Source organism: Pelophylax lessonae (assembly GCF_965119305.1).
Source record: "Pelophylax lessonae genome assembly, chromosome: 3".
In the NCBI taxonomy this organism is placed as follows: domain Eukaryota; kingdom Metazoa; phylum Chordata; class Amphibia; order Anura; family Ranidae; genus Pelophylax; species Pelophylax lessonae.
Window position 1 is genome coordinate 19808989 of NC_138770.1, and position 22471 is coordinate 19831459.

Sequence of the window (22471 nt, forward strand, 5' to 3'; positions counted from 1 at the left end):
GCTGCTTGTAGGATCTCTTGCACCTTATCATATGTGTTTTGTGGCTCTGCACTTTCCTTATGCTGCTGGGTCTGGCTGATATGTATTCTCTACTCATATTAATGTAACTGTTGCTCACAGCTCCCCTCCCTCCCCCCCCCTTTTTTTTTCTTTCCTCCCCCCTTTTCCTTTCTCCCCCCTCACTTCTCCCCCCCTCCCCCCATCCCCACTTCCCCCCTCCACCCGTCCTATTTCCCCATTCCCTCTCCCCTACTCTTCCCCCCCTCCCCCCTTCCTCTCTCTCCTTGCCCCCCCTTTCCCCCCCATTCCCTGCCTCTCCCTCCTCCTATCTCCTTCCTTCCCTCTCCCCCCCCCTTTTTTTTCTTCTTCCCCCCCTTTTTTTTTTCTTTCATCCTACCCCATCTCCTCCGTCCTTTCCTGTATGCCCGGGGTTCCCATTGGGGGGCGTGATCCGAGCGGGTTCCACTGCTCAGCCTTGCCAATTTACACTGGCTGGGTTGCTCGTGTGATGGTACCGCAGTTTGATGTGGTTTCTAGGGGCGAGGGGGCAAGTATGTTCCAGCTGCGGTGCCACTGCAAGGGCTTGATAGGGTACTGTGTGTGGGATTGTGGGGGTTCCTAATGAGCTGTGTTCCTCTCCTTTCCCCCTCTTTCCCTACCCTTCCCCCCCCTCCCCTCTTCCCCCCCTCCCCCCCCCCCTTTCCCCCCTGAGGGCTCACATTTATCTCACATAGGGTTGTTATGTTGACTGTTTTATGTGCTCTCCTGACCATGGTTGCGAGGCTGCTCTGCCTTCACAGGCTCTTCGATTGCTGCTCCTCAGCTTTTGCACTTTGTTTTACAATGGAATGCCTTTATATTTGATATTGCTATTCTTGATATTGTTTTTCATTGCCGGTCTGGGAGGGGTCCTGGGTAGTGGTCACCTTTCTCTGTCTGTTGTGACCCTCCTCGTTCCCCCAATAGGGTGTACCTTGAGGTTCCACCTGTTCTGCCCACGGTTTGAGCGGAGTGGGTCGAACCTCTTGGTACCTTGAGACTTGGTCTCCTCAGTGCGGTTTGCACTGTAGATCCTCCCCCCTGTGCACCAGGAGTGCACCCCTCTTTGAATTCTTACCTTATTTATCTCACTCTCGCCTTTCCCTTTTCTCTCCCCTCCCTTTACTCCTTTTTTCCCTCCTCCTCCCCCCCCCCTTTTTTTTTTTTCTTCCCTCTGCCCTGCCTTTGCTCTTGGGGGTGGGGGATGATGGCTCCCCCGAGGGTAGACCCGCTGCGATTGGTCTCCCTAAATGTCAAGGGGTTAAATACTCCCGAGAAGCGTTCGGTTGTTCTCTCTGATCTTCACCGTCTCCGGGCGCAGGTCGGTTTTTTACAGGAAACCCATTTCAGATCGGACAAGCTTCCTAAATTGGGAGACCGACGCTATCCCACGGTATATCATGGCTGCTCTTCTGACTCCAAATCTAAGGGGGTGTGTATACTGATTAATAGTCACGCCCCGTGGACGCTCTCGGACTCGTGGAACGACGGCGCGGGACGTGTGCTCTTTGTTAAGGGGCGGCTGGGGGTTCTGCCGGTTACGCTGGTCAACCTTTATCTCCCGAATACTGGTCATGTGGCTTTCATGGAATCCCTGCTCTCGCGGCTGGAGGAGTTTGCGGAGGGTCAGGTCATCGTGGGCGGGGATTTTAACTTGGCTCTTGACCCGGTGGTGGACACGTCTAAGGGGTCCTCTCACCTTCCCTACGCTGCCCTGAAGCGTATTAAGATGCTGTTCCAGGGGTTGCGTCTGGTTGATCCCTGGCGCATTCTCCATCCGGAAATGAGGGACTACACCTTCTACTCCCCCCCTCATGCCTCTTACTCTCGCATTGACTTTTTTCTGTTGCCCCAGGCCTTGCTGCCGTGTGTCGTCTTGGCCTCCATCGGGTCTATTACATTCTCCGACCATGCCCCGGTCCTTTTGGATCTGGATCTGAGCTCTTCGGACCGCCCGCAGTGGCAATGGCGACTGAATGATAGTCTCCTCCAGGACGCGGCTGTGGTAGCGGAACTGTGCTCGGAGCTTAGGGGTTTCTTTGCCACTAATGCTTCGTCCGAGAGCCCTCCCCTGATGGTGTGGGAAGCGCACAAGAGCTACTTGCGTGGGGTTCTTATTAAGATAGGGTCGCGCTGCAAGAAAGAACGTACTCAGCAGTTGAGTGATCTCCTCTCTAAAATCAGCAAACTGGAATTGGTCCACAAACGCTCTCTGGCCCAGGCTGCCCTGCAAGAGCTGGCGGTCTTGCGAGAACAGTTGCGGTCCTTGGTCCTTTTCCGGGCGAAGGCGGCATTGGCCAAGTGCAGACGGGCCTTTTATGAGCATGGGGACAAGTGTGGAAAATTGCTGGCTCATGCACTCCGTGCACAGAGGGTCCGCACCTTCGTGCCTGAGCTCTCGACTTCCGGGGGTCGTAGGGTGCATTCCACTGCGGACATCGCTGAAGCCTTCCGTCAATACTATTCGTCTCTTTACAACTTGTCCCCGGACTCTTCATCCCCTTCTGGGGCTGGGCGGGTCGACGCGATCCGCTCCTATCTTCTTGCTTCGGGCCTCCCCTCCCTCCCGGAGGAGGAAGTTGAGAAATTGGATGAACCCTTGCGCCCTGGTGAGCTGTTGCTGGCTCTGAAGGCGGCGCAACCAGGGAAGGCCCCGGGCCCGGATGGGTACTCCATACGCTACTACAAATGCTTTAATGACATCCTTTCTCCCCATTTCCTTGCTGCATATAACGCTACGGGTGAGGGTGCAGTGTTCCCGGCGGATTCGCTTCGGGCACACATAGCGGTTATTGCGAAGGAAGGTAAGGATCCTATGGTCTGTGCCAGCTACAGGCCTATCTTGCTTCTAAATGTTGACCTGAAGCTCTTTACTAAGATCCTGGCCTCTAGATTGGCCCCGCTGCTTCCGCAATTGATCCATGACGACCAGGTGGGCTTTGTCACTTCCCGGGAGGCACGAGACAACACCACCAAGGCGCTTGACCTGGTGCACCTTGCCAATACCCGCCGAATCCCGTCCTTGCTTCTATCCACTGATGCGGAGAAGGCATTCGATCGGGTGAATTGGGAATTCCTCTTGGCGACGATGGCGCACATTGGAGCGGGGGAGAGGCTCATGTCTTGGGTTCAGGCTATCTACTCAGCCCCCTCGGCGAGAGTGAGGGTCAATGGTCACCTATCTGACCCCATGGTGATCTCCAATGGGACCCGTCAGGGCTGCCCGCTCTCCCCGCTGATCTTCGTCTTGACCCTCAAGCCTTTCCTGCGCACGATGAGGGCCAATACTGATGTTGCTGGAATATCGGTCTCCCAGACGCTCTCCCCCAAGGTGGCGGCGTACGCAGATGACCTGCTCTTCTTTCTTACGAAACCTCTGACCTCTTTGCCCAATTTGCTGAAAGAGTTCCGTGTTTATGAATCCCTTTCTTTCTATAAAATAAATCAAGCTAAGTCCAAGGCCCTGGCGGTGGCTATCCCACCCGCTCTCTCTGCTCTCCTCCGGGCGGACTTCCCCTTTAAGTGGGGGTCGTCCCATATTCGCTATTTGGGGATTGCTCTACCGCACTCACCTGACGGAGCCTTTGATTGCAATTTCCCACCATTATTGACACGAATCAAAAAAGATCTCGATGACTGGCAAGGGGGCCGTTTCTCGTGGTTCGGGCGTTGCAATATCATAAAAATGAATGTAATGCCCCGCCTTTTATACTTGTTCCAGGCCGTCCCGGTGACCGTCCCGGCTTCCTTCCTTCGGAAGGTTAATCGGGTGTTCCGGGAGTTTCTGTGGCGCAGGGGCTCCCGAGGCTGGCGTTGCGTGTTCTGCGCATGCCTAAACTGACCAAAGGCATGGCTCTACCGGACGCCGTAGCATATTATGAGGCTTGTCACTTGTCCCGTATCTTGGACTGGTACCGCCATGGCCCACTGAAGCAGTGGGTACGTTTGGAGCGGAGCTCAGGGGGGATCCCACCTGAGACCTCTCTGTGGACTTCTTCAGCGGTCCAGAGGGAATTGTCCGACCACCCGACTATTGGCCCCACCTTGCGGGTGGGAAGGCGTCTGTGCCACGGGGGCTCCTTAGCTACCCTGCCGTCCCCCCTTCTTCCGGTGGTTGACAACCCCGATTTTCCACCGGGAATTGGACCAGCCGGGATTTCGATCTCTGAGGGATGCGGGAATTGGTCAGGCCCGCCACTTTGTTCGGGACGGGTCCTGGATCACCAGGTCTCGCCTTCATTCGGACGCCGCCTTCTCCGAGCTGAGTTTCTGGCAACAGGTCCAACTCTCGCACTTTCTGCAATCCCTACCGGCAGCGCCCCTGTTTGCCAGAAGTCTCACCTACTTTGAGGAACTTTGCTCCGTTCCGTCTCCTTTACGACACACTATCTCCCTCATGTACAAGACTCTGGTCACTCCTGAGGCACCGTACCGACCTCCCTATGTGGCTCGCTGGGAGCGAGATCTGGGTCTGTCCTTCACCGACCAGCAGGTGGAACGCCTACTGTTTTTCGCGTACAAAACTTCCATCTGCTCTCGCTACCAGGAGGTGGGGTACAAATGTCTGACTAGATGGCACTATACCCCGGTGCGGTTGAGTCGGATGTTCCCGACCAGTGTTGACACTTGCTGGAGGTGCGGCAGGGAGCGGGGGACATACCTCCATATTTTCTGGTCGTGTGAACGGGTGCAACCATTCTGGGCATCGGTACGCCTTATTGCCCAAAAATTCACGGACCACTCCTTGACGCTGGACCCTGCGCTTTTCCTGCTCCACCATCACGAGTTCCCGAGAGCGTCCTATCGGAAATCCATCTTGCCGTTATTGTTCACGGCAGCAAAGAGTTGCATCCCCCCCTTTGGAAGCAGACCCAGCCCCCGACTGTGGCCATGTGGCTTAATAAAGTCAAATGCATTAACGAAATGAAAGATCTGTTGGCGACGGAGAGGGGAACCAGAGAGAAATTCACGAAACGCTGGTTCTATTGGCACAAATTTACTTTTTCAGCAGAATACCGTGATCTGCTGATATAATGCTCTGTGATTGTGGGTGATGTTGTACCGCGCTGTCCTACCATCCCCCCCCCCCTGCTCTTCTCCCTTACTCCTCTTTTTTCCTCCTATTCTCCCTCCTCTTGTTATCCCTCCTTTATCCTTCTTTTTTTTTTTTTTTCCTGTCCGGTTTACTCTTACAGGCATGTTACTATGGTTGTTCGTTGGGATCCTCATCTTGCTCCCAGGCAAACGTATTGATGTCAATCCCCCCTGCCCTTCGGGGTTCTTGGGAGTCTATCGTGGGGCGGCCCTCCGCGCGCCTGATGCCGGCCATATGTTGGATGCCGGTGGTGGCGGGGGTCTGCCCCGCGGTGGCCCTAGGGCTCCTGCCTACGCTCTGGGTGCCATATTTCCCGCTTTGCAGGGTTCTAGGGGGTTGGAATGCTTAGGTTTGACTGTCGGGGGATGTCCGCCCCCAAGATTCATTATGCTCTTATCCTGTTATTCCATGATGTCTATGTCACCTGGGAGCTGTACATCTTACTGTTACACTATTACTGCTTACTGTGTTTATCTGGTGGTTTGTTATATGCCTTATTTTTGTTTCAATAAACGAATTTAGAAAAAAAAGAGCTTCCTCAATGCGAGGTAGCGTGTATTGATCTGGGACTGTTCGCCGATTCAGAGTCCTGTAGTCAACACATATTTGCACTCCACCGTTTTTCTTTCTGAATACCACTATTGGGGATGCATACGGGCTTTTAGACTCAGCAATGATGTTTTCATCTTTCATTTTGTGCAAGCACTCTCGAACATCATCCAGATCTTTAAGAGGTATGCGCCTGGATCTTTCTCTAAATGGAGTGCTATCTGTTAGGCGAATACTGTGCTGAATACTTTTTGCACACCAAACATCCATGTCATCAGTAGAGAAAACATCATTGTATTCCATTAGCTGCTCTCCTAGTGCTTGTTGGTGCTCTGCAGGACTATCAGCATCATTCAAGTAAACGTCTAATTTGGTTTCTCTTTCCTTGACTTTGGCAGTGTAGGAGCTAATGGTTTCCACTGGGTAACAATAGGCTACCTCTTTCCAGGCTGGTATTATAACTGGGTGTGTGGTAATGTTCCAGACAGTCACAACATCCATTCTTGGACATTTTACACAATAGTCTTTCCTTTCTGGTACTATCTCCCAGTCATTCTTTGCAGCCTCTTTTGTATCAGTCTCTAGCAAAAAGAAACTACCATTTGCACTTGGTGAAATTTCCACATAAACCCGCAACACTCTTACTCCCCCTGCTGGAAGCTCTATGGGACGCCATGGATTTCCCACACACCCTCCAGGAAGGTCAGGAGCAAAAGTTTGGCAGATATTTTGAAGATCTGGAGCAACAGGCAGTGAAGGTAGGGGAGTTCCCCGTTGGGGCTGAAGAAACCGTATGAAAGCAGCCTCAACAGCTTCAACATTGGAACCCACAATCATAGGAGCATACTCATTACCCCAAGGGGGAGGGCTCAGATAAGCAATAACTTTAAGTGGGGGATCCTCCTCAGCTATCACGCCAGGAATGCGAAGCTCAACTTCTAGGCAACCATCCATAAAAACAGGATTTTCTCCCACACCATAAACAGGCAAAGTGTCCACAGGTTGCAAAGGGAGGTGGTTTAAGTGTTGCTGATAGAAGGGCCTGTATATGATCGTCAGCTGAGAACCAGTATCAAACAGAGCAGTAGTGATGTCGCGAACCTAAAATGTGCCGTTCGCGAACGCGAACCTCCACAAATGTTCGCGAACGGGCGAACCGCCATAGACTTCTATAGGCAGGCGAATTTTAAAACTCACACGGACTCTTTCTGGCCACAATAGTGATGGAAAAGTTGTTTCAAGGGGACTAAAACCTGGACTGTGGCATGCTGGAGGGGGATTCATGGCAAAACTCCCATGGAAAATTACGTAGTTGACGCAGAGTCGGGTTTTAATCCATAAAGGGCATAAATCACCTAACATTCCTAAATTGTTTGGAATAACGTGCTTTAAAACATCCAGTGTGTGTATACGATCAGGTATGATGTTGTATCAATCAGGTAGTGTAAGGGTTACTCCCGCTTCACAGTGACAGACCAAACTCTGACAGACAAAACTCCCCATTGTCATGAACATGCAATAATGTCAGGTAGTTTACCTGTTCATCATCCTCATGTCTGCATTAAGGGCCAGACTCTTCCTTCTGGCTGCTTTTATCATCTCTCTTCCCTGTTTGGCTCCACCCCAGGCCATTCCAGGAAGTCTATTTTAACCAGTGCACTGCAGGTCAGCTTTGCTGTTCCCTGTTGCTAGTTTCCTGTGTGCTTGATCTACTGTTCTGTGTACCGACTTTGGCTTGTCTCTGACTATTCCTGTATGGCTGTTACCCTGACCTTTGGCCTGTCCCGTGGTTACCCTTGTCTGCCTGTTACCCCGACCTTGGCTTACCCATCACCATTCCGTGTGTCCCGAGTGGCTGCTTCCCTTCTCTCCCTACAGAGAGTGACCTGGGGGACCCCAGGGGCCGCGACCTGGACCCAGCTGCAGCCAAGTCCATCCTCACCACTAGAGGCTCTGGTGAACACCTGCTGGGTCTTAGACTCTGCGCCCTGGGGAATCTTGGGCTCACGTTCCGGTCCATCCGCAGCAGTCTGCTATCGGGTTCACTACCTTGCGCTGCGCCCCTGCCTCCAACAGGGTGCAGTTGTCACCTGGCCACAGGTGACCTGACACCCATTTAATAGTCAGTCAGTCAGTCCATTTGCACAACCGCAAACTCCCCATTTGCACAAGGTTGGATACCAAGCTAGCCATGTCCCGTTCCTTGTCCTCGCTGACGTCATTGAAGGTCTCTTCCTCCACCCAGCCACGTACAACACCAAGGGTCCCCGAAAGGTGACAACAAGCCCCCTGGGACGCCTGCTGTGGTTGGTCTTCCACCTCCTCAAAGCCACCTTCCTCCTCTGACTTCTCTTCTTCAGACTCCTCTCTCTGCGTTGCCACAGGTCCAGCAATCGACAACGACAAGGCTGCTTCTGGTGGTAATGGGGACCACAACTCTTGCTCTTCATGCTCATCTACGGCCTGATCCAGTACTCTTCGCAGGGCACGCTCCAGAAAAAACGCATATGGGATGAGGTCGATGATGTTGCCTTGGGTTCGACTGACCAGGTTTGTCACCTCCGCAAAAGGACGCATGAGCCTACAGCCATTGTGCATGAGCATTCAGTAACGCGGCCAAAAAATACCCAGCTCCACAGAGGCTGTCCTCTTTTTTTTAAATTAAAAAAATCTGTTCTTATCAGTTTAATCCCTGTTACGTTACGTCCCCTATCAGGGGCCGGTGTATGGAATAGATTTTAGTAACCGGGAGATGGAAAAAGATGGTTGGTCTGTCCTCTTACTACCAATTTTGGGCACTGCGCGTGCGCCGTGCAATGTACTGTGCCATCCTATATGAGTGGTGTGTTAAGTGGTACTATTCTTATCAGTTTTATCCCGGTTACGTCCCCTATCAGGGGACGTGTATCGAATAGATTTTAGACAAGCGCAAAGAGTTGTCAATAGTTGACACACTCATGACATACATTTTATTCCTCTATGCGTCAATCTTGCTGTAGTGATGTGACTGTGCTCATGCGCACGTTTGGGAGATTGCAGGCGATAGCGGTTTTTCAAAGCCTATGGGCGTGCTGAGGTAGTTCATTGACAATTAAGTGACCCAGAAAACAATGATTCTGCAGTGTGGGCCCATTGTTGACCTAGTAGGCTTTAATGATCACCCAAGATCACCCAGCAGAATATTAGCATGCATAAAGAAAGGGATGTATTCCAGAGATAAGTTCTGGTCGCCAGTCCTCAGGAGGGATGTGTTGGAGCTGGAGAGAGTCCAGAGAAGGGCAATTAAACTAATTAGGGGATTGGAGGACCTTAATTATGAAGAGCGTCTGCAAACGCTTGATTTATTCTCCCTGGAGCAGAGACGCCTGAGGGGGGACATGATAGCAATTTTTAAATATCTCAATGGGGATCTCAGACTCCTCTTCCAGCGTTGCCGCAGGTCCAGCAAGCGATGATAAGGCTGTTTCTGGTGGTGATGGTGACCACAACTTCCTCTTCACACTCATCTACGGCCTGATCCAGCACTCTTCGCAGGGCACGCTCCAGGAAGAAACCATATGGGATGATGTCGCTGATGGTGCCTTCGGTGCGACTGACTAGGTTTGTCACCTCCTCAAAAGGACGCATGAGCCTACAGGCATTGTGCATGAGCGTCCAGTAACGTGGCAAAAAAATACCCAGCTCCGCAGAGGCTGTCCTAGCACCCCGGTCATACAAATACTCGTTGACCGCTTTTTCTTGTTGGAGCAGGCGGTCGAACATCAGGAGTGTTGAATTCCAACGTGTCGTGCTGTCGCAAATCAAGCGCCTCACTGGCATGTTGTTTCGCCGCTGAATATCTGAAAAGTGTGCCATGGCCGTGTAGGAACGCCTGAAATGGCCACACACCTTCCTGGCCTGCTTGAGGACGTCCTGTAAGCCTGGGTACTTCTGCACAAAGCGTTGTACAATCAGATTCAACACATGTGCCATGCACGGCACATGTGTCAACTTGCCCAAATTCAATGCCGCCAACAAATTGCTTCCGTTATCACACACCAATTTGCCGATCTCCAGTTGGTGCGGGGTCAGCCACTGATCCACCTGTGCGTTCAGGGCGGACAGTAGTGCTGGTCCGGTGTGACTCTCTGCTTTCAGGCAAGTCAACCCCAAGACAGCGTGACACTGTCGTATCCGGCATGTGGAATAGCCCCTGGGGAGCTGGGGGGTGCAGTTGGTGTGGAGCAAGACACAACAGCAGAAGAGGACTCAGCTGAGGAGGTTAGCAAAGAGGATGGAGTAGGAGTAGAGGAGGTGGCAGCAGGCCTGCCTGCAAGTCATGACAGTGTCACCAACTCCTCTGCAGAGCCACGCATTCCATGCTTGGCAGCCGCCAGCAGGTTTACCCAATGCGCAGTGTAAGTAATATACCTGCCCTGACTGTGCTTTGCAGACCAGCTATCAGTGGTCAGATGGACCCTTGCCCCAACACTGTGTGCCAGACATGACATTACTTCTTTTTCCACAATAAAGTACAGGTTGGGGATTGCCTTTTGTGAAAAAAAATTTCGGCCGGGTACCTTCCACTGCGGTGTCCCAATAGCGACACATTTTTTGAAGGCCTCAGACTCCACCAGCTTGTATGGTAAAAGCTGATGGGCTAAGAGTTCCGACAAGCCAGCTGTCAGACGCCGGGCAAGGGGGTGACTCTGTGAGATTGGCTTCTTACGCTCAAACATTTCCTTGACAGACACCTGACTGTGGGCAGATGAGCAGGAACTGCTGAAGGTGAGAGGCGGAGTGGCGGCACTGGCGGGTTGTTGATAGAGGGCAAGGAGGACAGCAGTGGTTGACGTGGCTGAAGATGCTGGACCAGGAGGAGGATGGTGGCTTTGAGTTTGTGTGCTGCTTTTACTCATGTGTTGATCCCATAGGCGTTTGTGATGGGAGATCATGTGCCTTCGCAAAGCAGTTGTACCTAGGTGGGTGTTGGACTTCCCACGACTCAGTTTCTTTTGGCACAGGTTGCAAATGGCATCGCTGCTTTCAGAGGCAGACACATAAAAAAAATGCCACACTGCTGAGCTTTGCAATGACGGCATTCTGGTGGTGGCAACAGCTTGCGTTGATTGGCGTGCTGTCTGGCTGACCCCGGGTGCCGATACATGCTGTCTGACTGTGCCACTAGCTCCTTGCGATGACCTCCCCCTGCTTCCAACTCATCTCCTCCTCCTCTCTGTCTCCCCATCTGAACTTTCCCCCTCTTCTTCTGCTCTTCGCGTAGGCACCCAGGTGACATCCACGGACACATCGTCATCATCAGCCGCTTTACTTGACAACTCAGCAAAGGCAGCAGCAGCAGGTACAACATCATCATCATCATCACAATGTACGTCCATGTGTATAATGCTGCCTGACTGAGACATATCCCCGTTATCTACATCCTCTGGCACTAATGGTTGCACATCACTTATTTCTTCCAACTCATGTGTAAATAACTCCTCTGACAGATCAAGTGAAGCGGCTGTGGTGCTAGTGTTGGTGGTGGTGCTGGCGGGCGGGCGAGCGGTAAATTGAGAGGTGCCCGAAGCTGAGCTGGAGGAGGATGGTGCATTAAGGTTCCGAGCGGAAGCTGTAGAAGATTGGGTGTCCTGTGTAAGCCAGTCAACTATGTCCTCAGAATTTTTTGAGTTCAGGGTACGTGGCTTCTGAACACTGGGCATTATTCTAGGGCCAAAGGAAATCACAGCACCACGACCACGACAGCCTCTGCAGGGTGTCCTGCCTCTGCCTGTAATTTTTTGTTAGATTTGTGGTACTATGCGTGCAAGCTGCTGTGCCACCGTATATATATCAGTGGTGGGCACTGCAGTAGGCACAGTACACTCTGTGGACCTGACAGTCACTGTCAGGCCAGGCAACTGCAATTATAAAAAAATATATATATTTTTAATTTGCAAGCTGCTGTGCCACCGTATATATGAGTGGTGGGCACAGTACACTCTGTGGACCTGACAGTCACTGGCAGGCCAGGCAACTGCAATTATAAAAAAATATATATATTTTTAATTTGCAAGCTGCTGTGCCACCGTATATATGAGTGGTGGGCACTGCAGTGGGCACAGTACACTCTGTGGAACTGGCAGGCCAGGCAACTGCAATTATAAAAAAATATATATATATTTAATTTGCAAGCTGCTGTGCCACCGTATATATCAGTGGTGGGCACTGCAGTGGGCACAGTACACTCTGTGGACCTGACAGTCACTGGCAGGCCAGGCAACTGCAATTATAAAAAATATATATTTTTAATTTGCAAGCTGCTGTGCCACCGTATATATGAGTGGTGGGCACTGCAGTGGGCACAGTACACTCTGTGGACCTGACACTCACTGCAATTATGACAGAGGAAAAAAAAAATATTTTTTAAACTGTAAGGTACTGTGCCTGTGCCACCCAAAATGAGTGTGGTGTGCACACAGTACAGTCTGTGGTGGGTCTGTGGCCTCTCACACACAGCGGGCAGGCAACTGCACAATAGATATATATATAAATATATTAAAAAATTACTCAAATACCAGCCCTAAAAAGGGCTTTTTGGGGTGCTGTCAGGATGCTGTCCTTACAGCTGGAGTGGATCGAGAACACTGACTAACAACTGTCCCTAGCTATTAACAGCAGCAGCACTCTCCCTGCTCTCACTAACACACTGCTTCAGAATTATCTAAGATGGATGCTGCCCTTGCTTTTTTATAGGAGGTGGGAGGGAGGGTATGCTGATTGGCTGGAATGTGTCTGCTGACTGTGAGGTACAGGGTCAAAGTTTGCCTCAATGATGAAGTATAGGGGCGGACCGAACATCGCATATGTTCGCCCGCAGAGGCGGACGCAAACAAGCGATGTTCGCCGGGAACTGTCCACCAGCGAACAGTTCGGGACATCTCTAACGGTCAGAGACTGCAGACATGGTACAGGAGACGGCCAGCAGGTAAGTATGATATCTTTCTTTATTTTACAGAAAATAATAATAATACCCTTTAGTATCACTTTAACAAATCATTGGGGAGTCTTTTGGCAGCAACTTAGGCCCCAATGTGATAGGCACACACAGCACACAGACTGGAGGTACAGCAGAGGAAGGGGATGAGCCACTTCTATGCACTCACCCCTCACTTACATTAAACATGGCAGGCTGGTCTCTTACCCCTCCCCCTCATTTCCTAAAGCAGACTCTGTGTCTCATCCCAGGGATGTGATGATGATGTTAGCGCCGAGCGGCACTACACCCACCCATGGGGGAGGTGACAGAGATACAAATCCCGAGGAAGGGCGGAGAGCGTGGGGGGGGGGGGGGCGGCACGTTGATGTTCTGGATCGCCCGCCTTCTGAGGCAACACCATCCAATGAGAGGGGAACACCGCCGGACGCAGCCAGGCCAACGGTGCATGTTAATCCAGCAATGACACTTCTGTGGGGGGAGGGGGGGGTGGAGCCAGGTTGACGTCACGCACAACCGTGATTATTCTGGGTTCTGCATCGTAACCGAATCGGAAAAGGCTGCATGGTGATGCGCCGATCATTTTCAACACCCCCAGTGACAACATGAGTACATTGATCCGATTGTACATTCAGTCCATAGCGGCCTATGAAGAGAATCCTTAGCTCCATCTAGTGGCCATAATCCAGTATTTGTCCCAAAATACCTCAATTTAAAAAAAGCGAAATAACACATTATGGCCACTAGGTGGAGCTGACGATTATAGGAAATCACACTTTTTAAAAAAAAAAAACAGACCTCTAAATGTTTGTGAAATCTTCCCACACAAAATGTACTCAGCCAATGAAAGGTAAGGACTCCATTTTTATTTTTCTCCTGCTATCAATGGCCAACACGGGACAACACTTCATCCATGTCTTTGGTGATCTCTGATCTCCTTATGAAATGTTTCTTACATGATGAAGATCAGCCATGGAGTATATCTGAGGTGTATATCAGGGTGTGCTTCTTCCCCACATGTCCACCAACATTCATATAGAAGACATTTCCCGCACTCAAGGCACTAATAGACATCCAGGGTTGTGTGGGACCCTGATGTACGGGAAAAAAAAAACTTCAGTGAGGAACAATTCCCACAATTCACTCAGGACAGGAATGTGGCTTCTCCCCCGTGTGAGATCTCTGATGTCTGGAAAGATTGGACTTCTGTGAAAAACATTTCCCGCACTCAGGACAAGAATACGGCTTCTCACCAGTGTGCGATCTCTGATGTGAGGAAAGATGGGACTTCAGTGAAAAACATTTACCACATTTAGGACAGGAATACGGCTTCTCACCAGTGTGGAATCTCTGATGTTTGGAAAGAGCGGACTTCTCTAAAAAACATTTTCCGCACTCAGGACAGGAATACGGCTTCTCACCAGTGTGAGATCTCTGATGTCTGGAAAGAGCGGACTTTCGTGAAAAACATTTCCCACACTCAGGACAGGAATACGGCTTCTCACCAGTGTGCAATCTCTGATGCTTGAAAAGAGTGGACCTCTCTGAAAAACATTTCCCGCACTCAGGACAGCAATATGGCTTCTCCCCAGTGTGCCATCTCTGATGTGTGGAAAGATGGGACTTCCCTGAAAAACATTTCCCGCACTCAGGACAGGAATACGGCTTCTCACCAGTGTGCAATCTCTGATGTGTGGAAAGAGCGGACTTCTCTAAAAAACATTTCCCACACTCAGGACAGGAATACGGCTTCTCACCAGTGTGAGATATCCGATGTGTGGAAAGAGCAGACTTCCGTGAAAAACATTTCCCGCACTCAGGACAGGAATACGGCTTCTCACCAGTGTGCAATCTCTGATGCCTGAAAAGAGTGGACCTCTCTGAAAAACATTTCCCGCACTCAGGACAGGAATACGGCTTCTCACCAGTGTGAGATCTCCAATGTTTGTTAAGATCGGTCTTCGCTGAAAAACATTTCCCGCACTCAGGACAGGAATACGGCTTCTCACCAGTGTGAGATCTCTGATGTGTGGAAAGAGCAGACTTCCGTGAAAAACATTTCCCGCACTCAGGACAGGAATACGGCTTCTCCCCAGTGTGCAATCTCTGATGCGTGGAAAGATATGATTTCTGTGAAAAACATTTCTCGCACTCAGGACAGGAATACGGCTTCTCACCAGTGTGAGATCTCCAATGTTTGTTAAGATCGGTCATCGCTGAAAAACATTTCCCGCACTCAGGACAGGAATACGGCTTCTCACCAGTGTGAGATATCCGATGTGTGGAAAGAGCAGACTTCCGTGAAAAACATTTCCTGCACTCAGGACAAGAATACGGCTTCTCACCAGTGTGCAATCTCTGATGCCTGAAAAGAGTGGACTTCTCTGAAAAACATTTCCCGCACTCAGGACAGGAATACGGCTTCTCACCAGTGTGAGATCTCCAATGTTTGTTAAGATCGGTCTTCGCTGAAAAACATTTCCCGCACTCAGGACAGGAATACGGCTTCTCACCGGTGTGAGATCTCTGATGTGTGGAAAGAACAGACTTCTGTGAAAAACATTTCCCACACTCAGGACAGGAATACGGCTTCTCACCGGTGTGCAATCTCTGATGCGTGGAAAGATATGACTTCTGTGAAAAACATTTCCCGCACTCAGGACAGGAAAGAGGATTCTCTGCAGTGTGCAATCTCTGATGTCTGTAAAGATTGGCCTTCACTGAAAATTTTTTCCCGCACTCAGGACAGGAATACAGCTTCTCACCTGTGTGACACCTTTTATGTACACGAAGATTTGATTTATCACTGAAACATTTCCCACACTCAGTACACGGAAATCTTGTATCTGTTGGAAGGACAGCACGGTCCCTCACAGTCTGAGGTTCTTCAGGATAAGAGGAATATGATGGTCCGGCACTGTCCCTCACAGTCTGAGGTTCCTCAGGATAAGAGGAATACGATGGTCCATCTACACTGTGTGATGCCGGATCGACATTTGAGGTAGCCAGGTTTTCTCCTGGACTATACTGTGTGATGTCCTCATCTTCTACTTTACAGTCTGGAGACAAAGTGAGACAATCCTCTGAGGTTTTCCTCATTTCCCATCCATGTACTAAAATAGAAATACAAAGATTATTACTAGACATGAGCAGATTGGTTCCCCTATACCAGGACTCCGCCCACATCAGGCAGCTTTGTCTCTGAGGATCTTACAATTCCCCCCTCAAGGTATCTAGTAAATGGGTCCTCTGATCTCCTACCAGTTCATTTCTTTATTCATGGATCTTAGTCAGAGAGTGAGGAAACAACGAGAACTGTCTTTTATAGGAGTGACAGTGATGAGGGGATTGTAGGACTAGTGTCCCCTCCCCCTCTATCACTCGTTGCCATCTTCCCAACACAAGAAGTCCCGCACTTCCTTATTTAGTCCATGATTTAGTCATGAATAACAGCGGGGCTGAGCCCCACCAGAGGTCAGAAAGTGAGGATGGGGGGAGAACAACCAAGATGAAGACTGGACTGATCCTGAAGACCAACATCATTGGGTTACTGACTCCTCCCTCATTATCACTTTCTGTTTAAGGTTCCAAAGTTGGAGGATGTTATCACATTATTATCAGCATGTAAAAGTCTGTCCTCCAATCAAATCATCAGATATAAAATGTCCAGCTGGTAGGAAATGGGTGTAACAAAAGAGAATCCATATTATGTGTATATATAGCAGTGGGAAGAGGGGAGAGAGCAAAAGTCAGGAGTATGTAATGTACAACATAGAGTATATAGTGCAGGGGTCAGGAGTATGTAATGTACAACATAGAGTATATAGTGCAGGGATCAGGACTCATAATATTGGTGTTCAGTAATCAGTGGTGGCTTACATGTATTTATTTAGTGTTAATGACCCACCTGTGCTGATCTCTGTAGGAGTGTCCTCCTCTATAAATGTCCCCGTTATTCCATCCTCCTCCATAGACTGCTGATCATCCCTCACATACGTCTCTTCTTCTTCTGCTTTAACCTCAATTTCTATATCGATTGGATCTCCATTCTAAATCAAGAAAATTATTATAATCAATAAATATCATCTTCTGTAAAATAATAGAATTTTTGTCTTACTATAAAATCCTTTTCTCTGATGTTCATTGACGGGCACAGCTCCAGAATCTTCTAAACCATTGGGACGTTAGCATTGTTAAACATGAGGGGTGGGAAAAAACACAACAGAAATCAATTCCCAAAATGCTAAACCTAGCCAACCAGATATGGAGCTCAAACAGGAGTACCTGGAGCTCACCTGAAAACAATACACCCTCAAAGAGGACAAGGTCCTCTCAAACAGCGACCTGCAAAACCCTGCTGCCAAAAGAAGCATCAGCAGATGCCAGTACATCCACTTTGTAAAATTTTGTAAAAGTGAGCACAGATGACCAGTGGCCGCCTTGCAAACCTGTATCACTGACACCTCATGGCAGAAGGCCCAGAAGGCACTAAGCGCCCACGTAGAAAGCGCCTTAACAGGGAACAGAGGAACCCGACTGTTGATGGACTGGGCCTGCACCACCGTCTGTCTTGTCCATCTGGAAATGGTCGTGCCAGACTCGACCAGCCCCTTGCAAGGTCTATGCATAAGGACAAATAGTAAGGCTGATTTCCTAAATGACTCGGTTACCGCAAGGTACACCATGAGCGCCCGACCCACATCCAGAGAGTGCAAGGCAATCCACCTAGGATGTTTAGACTTAGGAAACAGGGAAGGCAACACAATGTCTTCATTCAGATGGAAACCAGAAACAACCTTAGGAAGTGAAGACTGACAAGGGCGAAGCACCACTATCTCTGTGAGCCACCAGGTAAGGTGAACAACAAGACAACACCACCAGCTCCGACACCCTGCATGCAGAAATAATAGCCACCAGGTAGGCTACCTTGTGAGACAATATAATCAGGGGAAGCTTGCAAATATTTTTGAAAGGCGGCTACTGGAGAACCGACAGCACCAAATTGAGATCCCACGGAGGCAACAGAGACTGAACTGGGGGAGCCAAGTGGCGAACCCCCTGAACAAAGGTGCAAACCAAAGAATGCATAGCCAAAGAATGGTAAAAGAAGACCGCCAAGGCCAAAAACCTGGCCCTGGATGGTACCCAGGGCCAGGTGGTACTTAACACCTCATTTGAAGAATGCCAAAATCTGGGCCACCGAAAGGGAACAGGGATGACCCCCAAGAGACTCATACCACACAATGTACATTTTCCAGGTGCGATGGTAAATCTTCCTAGAGGTAGATTTTTCAGCCTTTAACAGCGTGGGAATCACCAATTCAGACAACCCCCTATCCTTCAGCACCTGGCTTTCAACAGCCAAGCCATTAAAGCCATCGACTGTAAAGCAGGATGGAAGGTTGGCCCATGGGCCAATAGATCTTCTCTGAAATGAAGTCTCCAAGAGGCTTCGGCGACCGGCCTTACCAGATCAGTGAACCAAGACAGACAAGCCAGTCTGGAGCCACTAGGATGACTTCTGCCTCGATTCTTCGCAAAAGACTGGGCGGAAGTATTAGCGGGGGAAAGGCATATATCATATGATACTGGCCCCAAGAACCCACCAGTAATCTGTGGCGTCAGCCAGAGGATCCCGAAACCTTGACTCAATTCTATGTTCCTTCCTGTTGAGATAAAAGCCCAACAGGTCCACCGCGGAAGTTCCCCACCATTAGAATGCCAGCTACCTACCGGGCACCCCTAAAGGCGATTTGTCCAATGAGCCAGACAAATCTTATCGCCCGAAGTTTCAATATATTGATCGGTAGTCTTGACTCCTCCAGAGTCCAGACCCCTTGAGCACATTAGTGCCCAAAACGCCTCCCCACCAAGACAGGCTGCCAACCGTGGAGACCACCGTCCAGTACAGGGGAAGGAAGAATTTGCCCTGTTGAAGTGCCGGAGAGCAAAGCCACCATATCAGGGACCCTCTTGTATGCCGGCTCAACAGGATCTGATTCTCTAGAGACTGTGGATTCTTGTCCCACTTGGCAAGAAACTCTCTATGCAGAGTTCTCAAGTGGAACTGTGCAAAGAGAACCGTTTCGAATGTAGACACCATCAGGCACAGCACCCGCATGCAAGTCCTGAAAGATGACTGTCTGCTGGACAACAGGAGCCAAATCGCATCCAGCTGATTTCGGAGTTTTTTCCCCTGGAAGAAACAGCCTGGCTGAAGCCGAGTCCAGAGTCAGACCCAGATAGTCCAACTTGGTGGACGGAACCAGAGCAGATTTTTGGAAGCTCAATTTCCAACTGAGCTCCTGCAGAGTCCGTACAGTAATTTCTGGGTTGTCCTTTTATGCAGTCGGAGACTCTGCTCGCAGAAAAGAGTGTCCAGGTACCCAGTACCGCAATCCCCCACTGCCGCTACAATGTCAACACCGGGGCCAACACTTTTGTGACTACCCGAGGATCTGAGGCGAGACCAAGATCCTTTGTCTTGAGATCATGGGAGACGAAAAGGCTGCATATGAGCCGAGAAAAAAAAAGGGCCCATGTCTGCGATGAGACTCCTTGCTTCTGGCAGCCTGTGAAAGAAGAGTTCTCTTCCCCCCTGTAAGACCCTTAATAATATCATCCAACCATATCCGAAGGACCACTAGCCGTAGGACCACTGCTGTCACGGACAGCCTAGAAACTAAGGGAGCCGCATCCAGAGAGGCATTACAGGCAAACTGCAACCCCTGGACTAACTGGTCCGCCAGCTCCTCAAGGGCAGGGGGAAGCTGTTCCCCCCTCCAGATCCTGGCCCAAAAATTGCCCACCCTGTTAAAGTCTGGGACACCAATGCTATTTAGCCCCGAACCGGCCACAGTAAACATGTAGTGGACTAAAGTCTTGGCTCTACTGTCAAAGGGGTCTATGACTGCAGTAGAAGAGGAATCATCCTCACTAACAGAGCACTCAAGGTACATGGACGCAGACCCAGTAGGGTCGCTACATACTAAGCTCACCCTGAAACATAACAGTCAGGGGAGATTGCCAAATGCGATCCCACAAGGGGACGCAGGCCAAAGGTCCATAAATGGACCACCTATGAGACCTCGCAAAAGATAAGGGGGGTTGCCTTAAGAGTCCACCATAGAGCACATAATAGAACATAGCCCCCCTTAAAGGTGGGCCGCCCGCCGTGACACGGACACGCAGGCAGGGTACCCTGGCTAACACAATAATGGCGGCATGACTGTCACTAAAAATGAAGCATCACCTGGTTTAGGACAGGTGCCAAGCTGACCATATGGCCCAGCAGGCCGCAAGCCGTGGCCTAAATTTTTGTGTGGGCCCTGCTGCAAATATCACGAATCCTTAGTCCGGCAGATGCCCAAGGGGGGAGTTGGGGGCTGAGGTCGCCCCCCAATGGCGGCGCCCAACTCACCCGCATGGCCTAGTAGGCCAGGACACGAGCCTCAGCGGATCCAACCACCCAGGAGGCAGTGGCTTCAGCCGTCCTCACAGGGGTTGCCTCACTTAGTTTCCACTAAAACCCGGTCAGCAGCCTGGTCAGCATCTGCAGCTCGGTCAGCAGCAACTACAGCCAACTCCCTATAGGAGCATGTGGCAAAGCTGCACAACTGCACCTGGGTAAGGGGGGGAGGGGAGTGGTGTGGGGAGCTGAAAGACCCACAGTGACTGTTTAGAGGGGTTGGGGGGAAGGGACGTGAACCAGGGGGTCAGCCTGTCCTAGAGAGGGGCCCACGTCCACCGCAAAAGACCACCAGGGGAGAGGGGGGAACACTACACTACTTACCACACCATGGAACGGGGTGGGCACCGCTCCGGGCAGACCAGCGCACCATCAGAATGGGGGTGCTGCGGGGCAAGAGGCATGCTGGGACTAAGGCTATGATCAGGTCTATGCATCCTCGTGAGACAATTAACTCGCAGGCCAGCCCCCGTCCAGTGGGGCTATGTCACGGCCGATCTAGCGTGGAGCTGAAGCCTGCGCACGCTCAATGGGCAGACTAGGGAGACCTTAAGGATCTAGAATATCCAGTCCCTCACCCAGTCCAACAGTTGATTGTAATTCTCACAGGAACAGGAAAAATGTTAGGGCCAGAAATCCCAGCAAGGAACTAGGTCCTTAGTCCTGACTAGGCAGAAGAAACTGAATGCCTATAGCAGAGTGTGGGAGTATGCCCCCTGGGACTGCCCCATAGGCTTGGTAAAGCTTTTTCCTGCCTCATGTCCTTATCCTGTATGGGGCAGCATAACCCAATGACTAAGAAGATTCTGGAGCTGTGTTCTTCAATGAGCGAAAGAGAAATCTGCTTTATTATTGTGACATCACCTTCAAGCATTGAAGAAGGAGCGCGGCTGCCGTAATACTTGCAGCACAAATGCTCAGAAATGCGTCGCATTCCAGTGATGTCTTTTGTCCTTCGTTGCTGAGCCACCAGTGCCTCAAGCCTCGATCTAAGTATATATCCACCATATGGCCGGCTTCCTCATAACAGTGACCAGCAAGGAGAACCCTGCATGGCGCTGCCAGTGAACGGACTTTACGTCCACGGATGACCCTTGGGACAGCCTTACTATTATGAAGTGCCTGTTCTTATCTCCAAACATGTGAGTTGCCAATTATATACTATACAATAAATCAGTTTTAAATTCTGCACTTAGAGCCACCCTCCCTCTTGTTTATACCGGCAGCCTTGCAGGAATATGGCTTCTGTTCCTGTATTGATGGCAGCCCTAAGATATTGGCCTATTTAGTGCACTCCACCAAGTATATGGACTTCTTTATGGACATTTACCATGAGATTTGTAGCAACTGCGCCTTACTTTTGTTTTAATCTTTGTTTCCACCAACCTTGTAACAGTGAGGGATGGTGTGACCTTCCTGTGTGGAATCCCGGGAATACAGAGGATGGGGACATCTCTCTGGTGGGTTCCTGGTAGAAGGTGGCTTCATCATATTCTTGTTTCCTTCTGTAAACTCCTCCATCACTCCATACTCCTCATCCTCCTCTTTATACTCTTCTTTAACATCAATATTATCATCCCCGAGGTTTCCACTCTGAATATATAATAAAACATTCCTTGTAACAAACATGCTTGTATATAAATCAGAACTACCAATAATTGTTCCTCATCTACCTGATGATGGTGAGGGATGGTGTGACCTTCCTGTGTGGAATCCCGGGAATACAGAGGACGGGGACATCTCTCTGGTGGGTTACTGGAGCTGGATGACTCCACCATGGTGTCCTGGTACAGATCTTTGTGTTCCTTTGGAAACTCTGACTCCTCCATCACGCCATCCTCATCATCCTCCTCTTTTATCTCTTCTTTAACCTCAACTTTAGAATCTCTCAGGTTTCCACTCTGAATATATAATAAAAATTACATCAATGGTAACAATGCAGATAATGTACAGATCCTAATGATACTATCAGTGATTGTTCCTCATCTACCTGATGATGGTGAGGGATGGTGTGATCTTCCTGTGTGGAATCCCGGGAATACAGAGGACGGGGACTTCTCTCTGGTGGGTTCCCATTACTGGATCCATCTGTAGGAAACACACACACTGACTGAATACATTGTTTCTACGTGTTTATCAGATGATGGGGGATCTAGGGGGACCCTCCGTACTGATCTCTCATTTACAATAAAGTCTCCTCTTACCTGGTAATTTGAGGGGCAGCTGATTCTCCATCATGATGTCCTTCCCGGCACCGCTCACCTCTCCTGTCAGCAACTCAATGATCTCTCTGGTGACTTTTAGAATCTTGTTATTTCTCTTTCTATCAGGGAGGGAGGTGGAG

At 50.1% G+C, this 22471-nt stretch overlaps 2 protein-coding genes across 2 annotated transcripts in view; one reads left to right on the forward strand and one right to left on the reverse strand.

Annotated features, from left to right (window-relative positions):
- The window catches only part of LOC309548816 (uncharacterized protein), a 530695-nt gene that overhangs the window by 400210 nt on the left and 108014 nt on the right, over window positions 1-22471 (forward strand). The gene's annotated exons all lie outside the window — the stretch shown is intronic.
- LOC309550240 (uncharacterized protein) lies at window positions 13800-22365 on the reverse strand (the record flags this gene model as incomplete). Its single annotated transcript, XM_082250651.1, has 2 exons — window positions 13800-15505; window positions 22332-22365. The coding sequence occupies 2 exons, from the start codon at window positions 22363-22365 to the stop codon at window positions 13800-13802; spliced, it is 1740 nt and encodes a 579-aa protein (XP_082106777.1).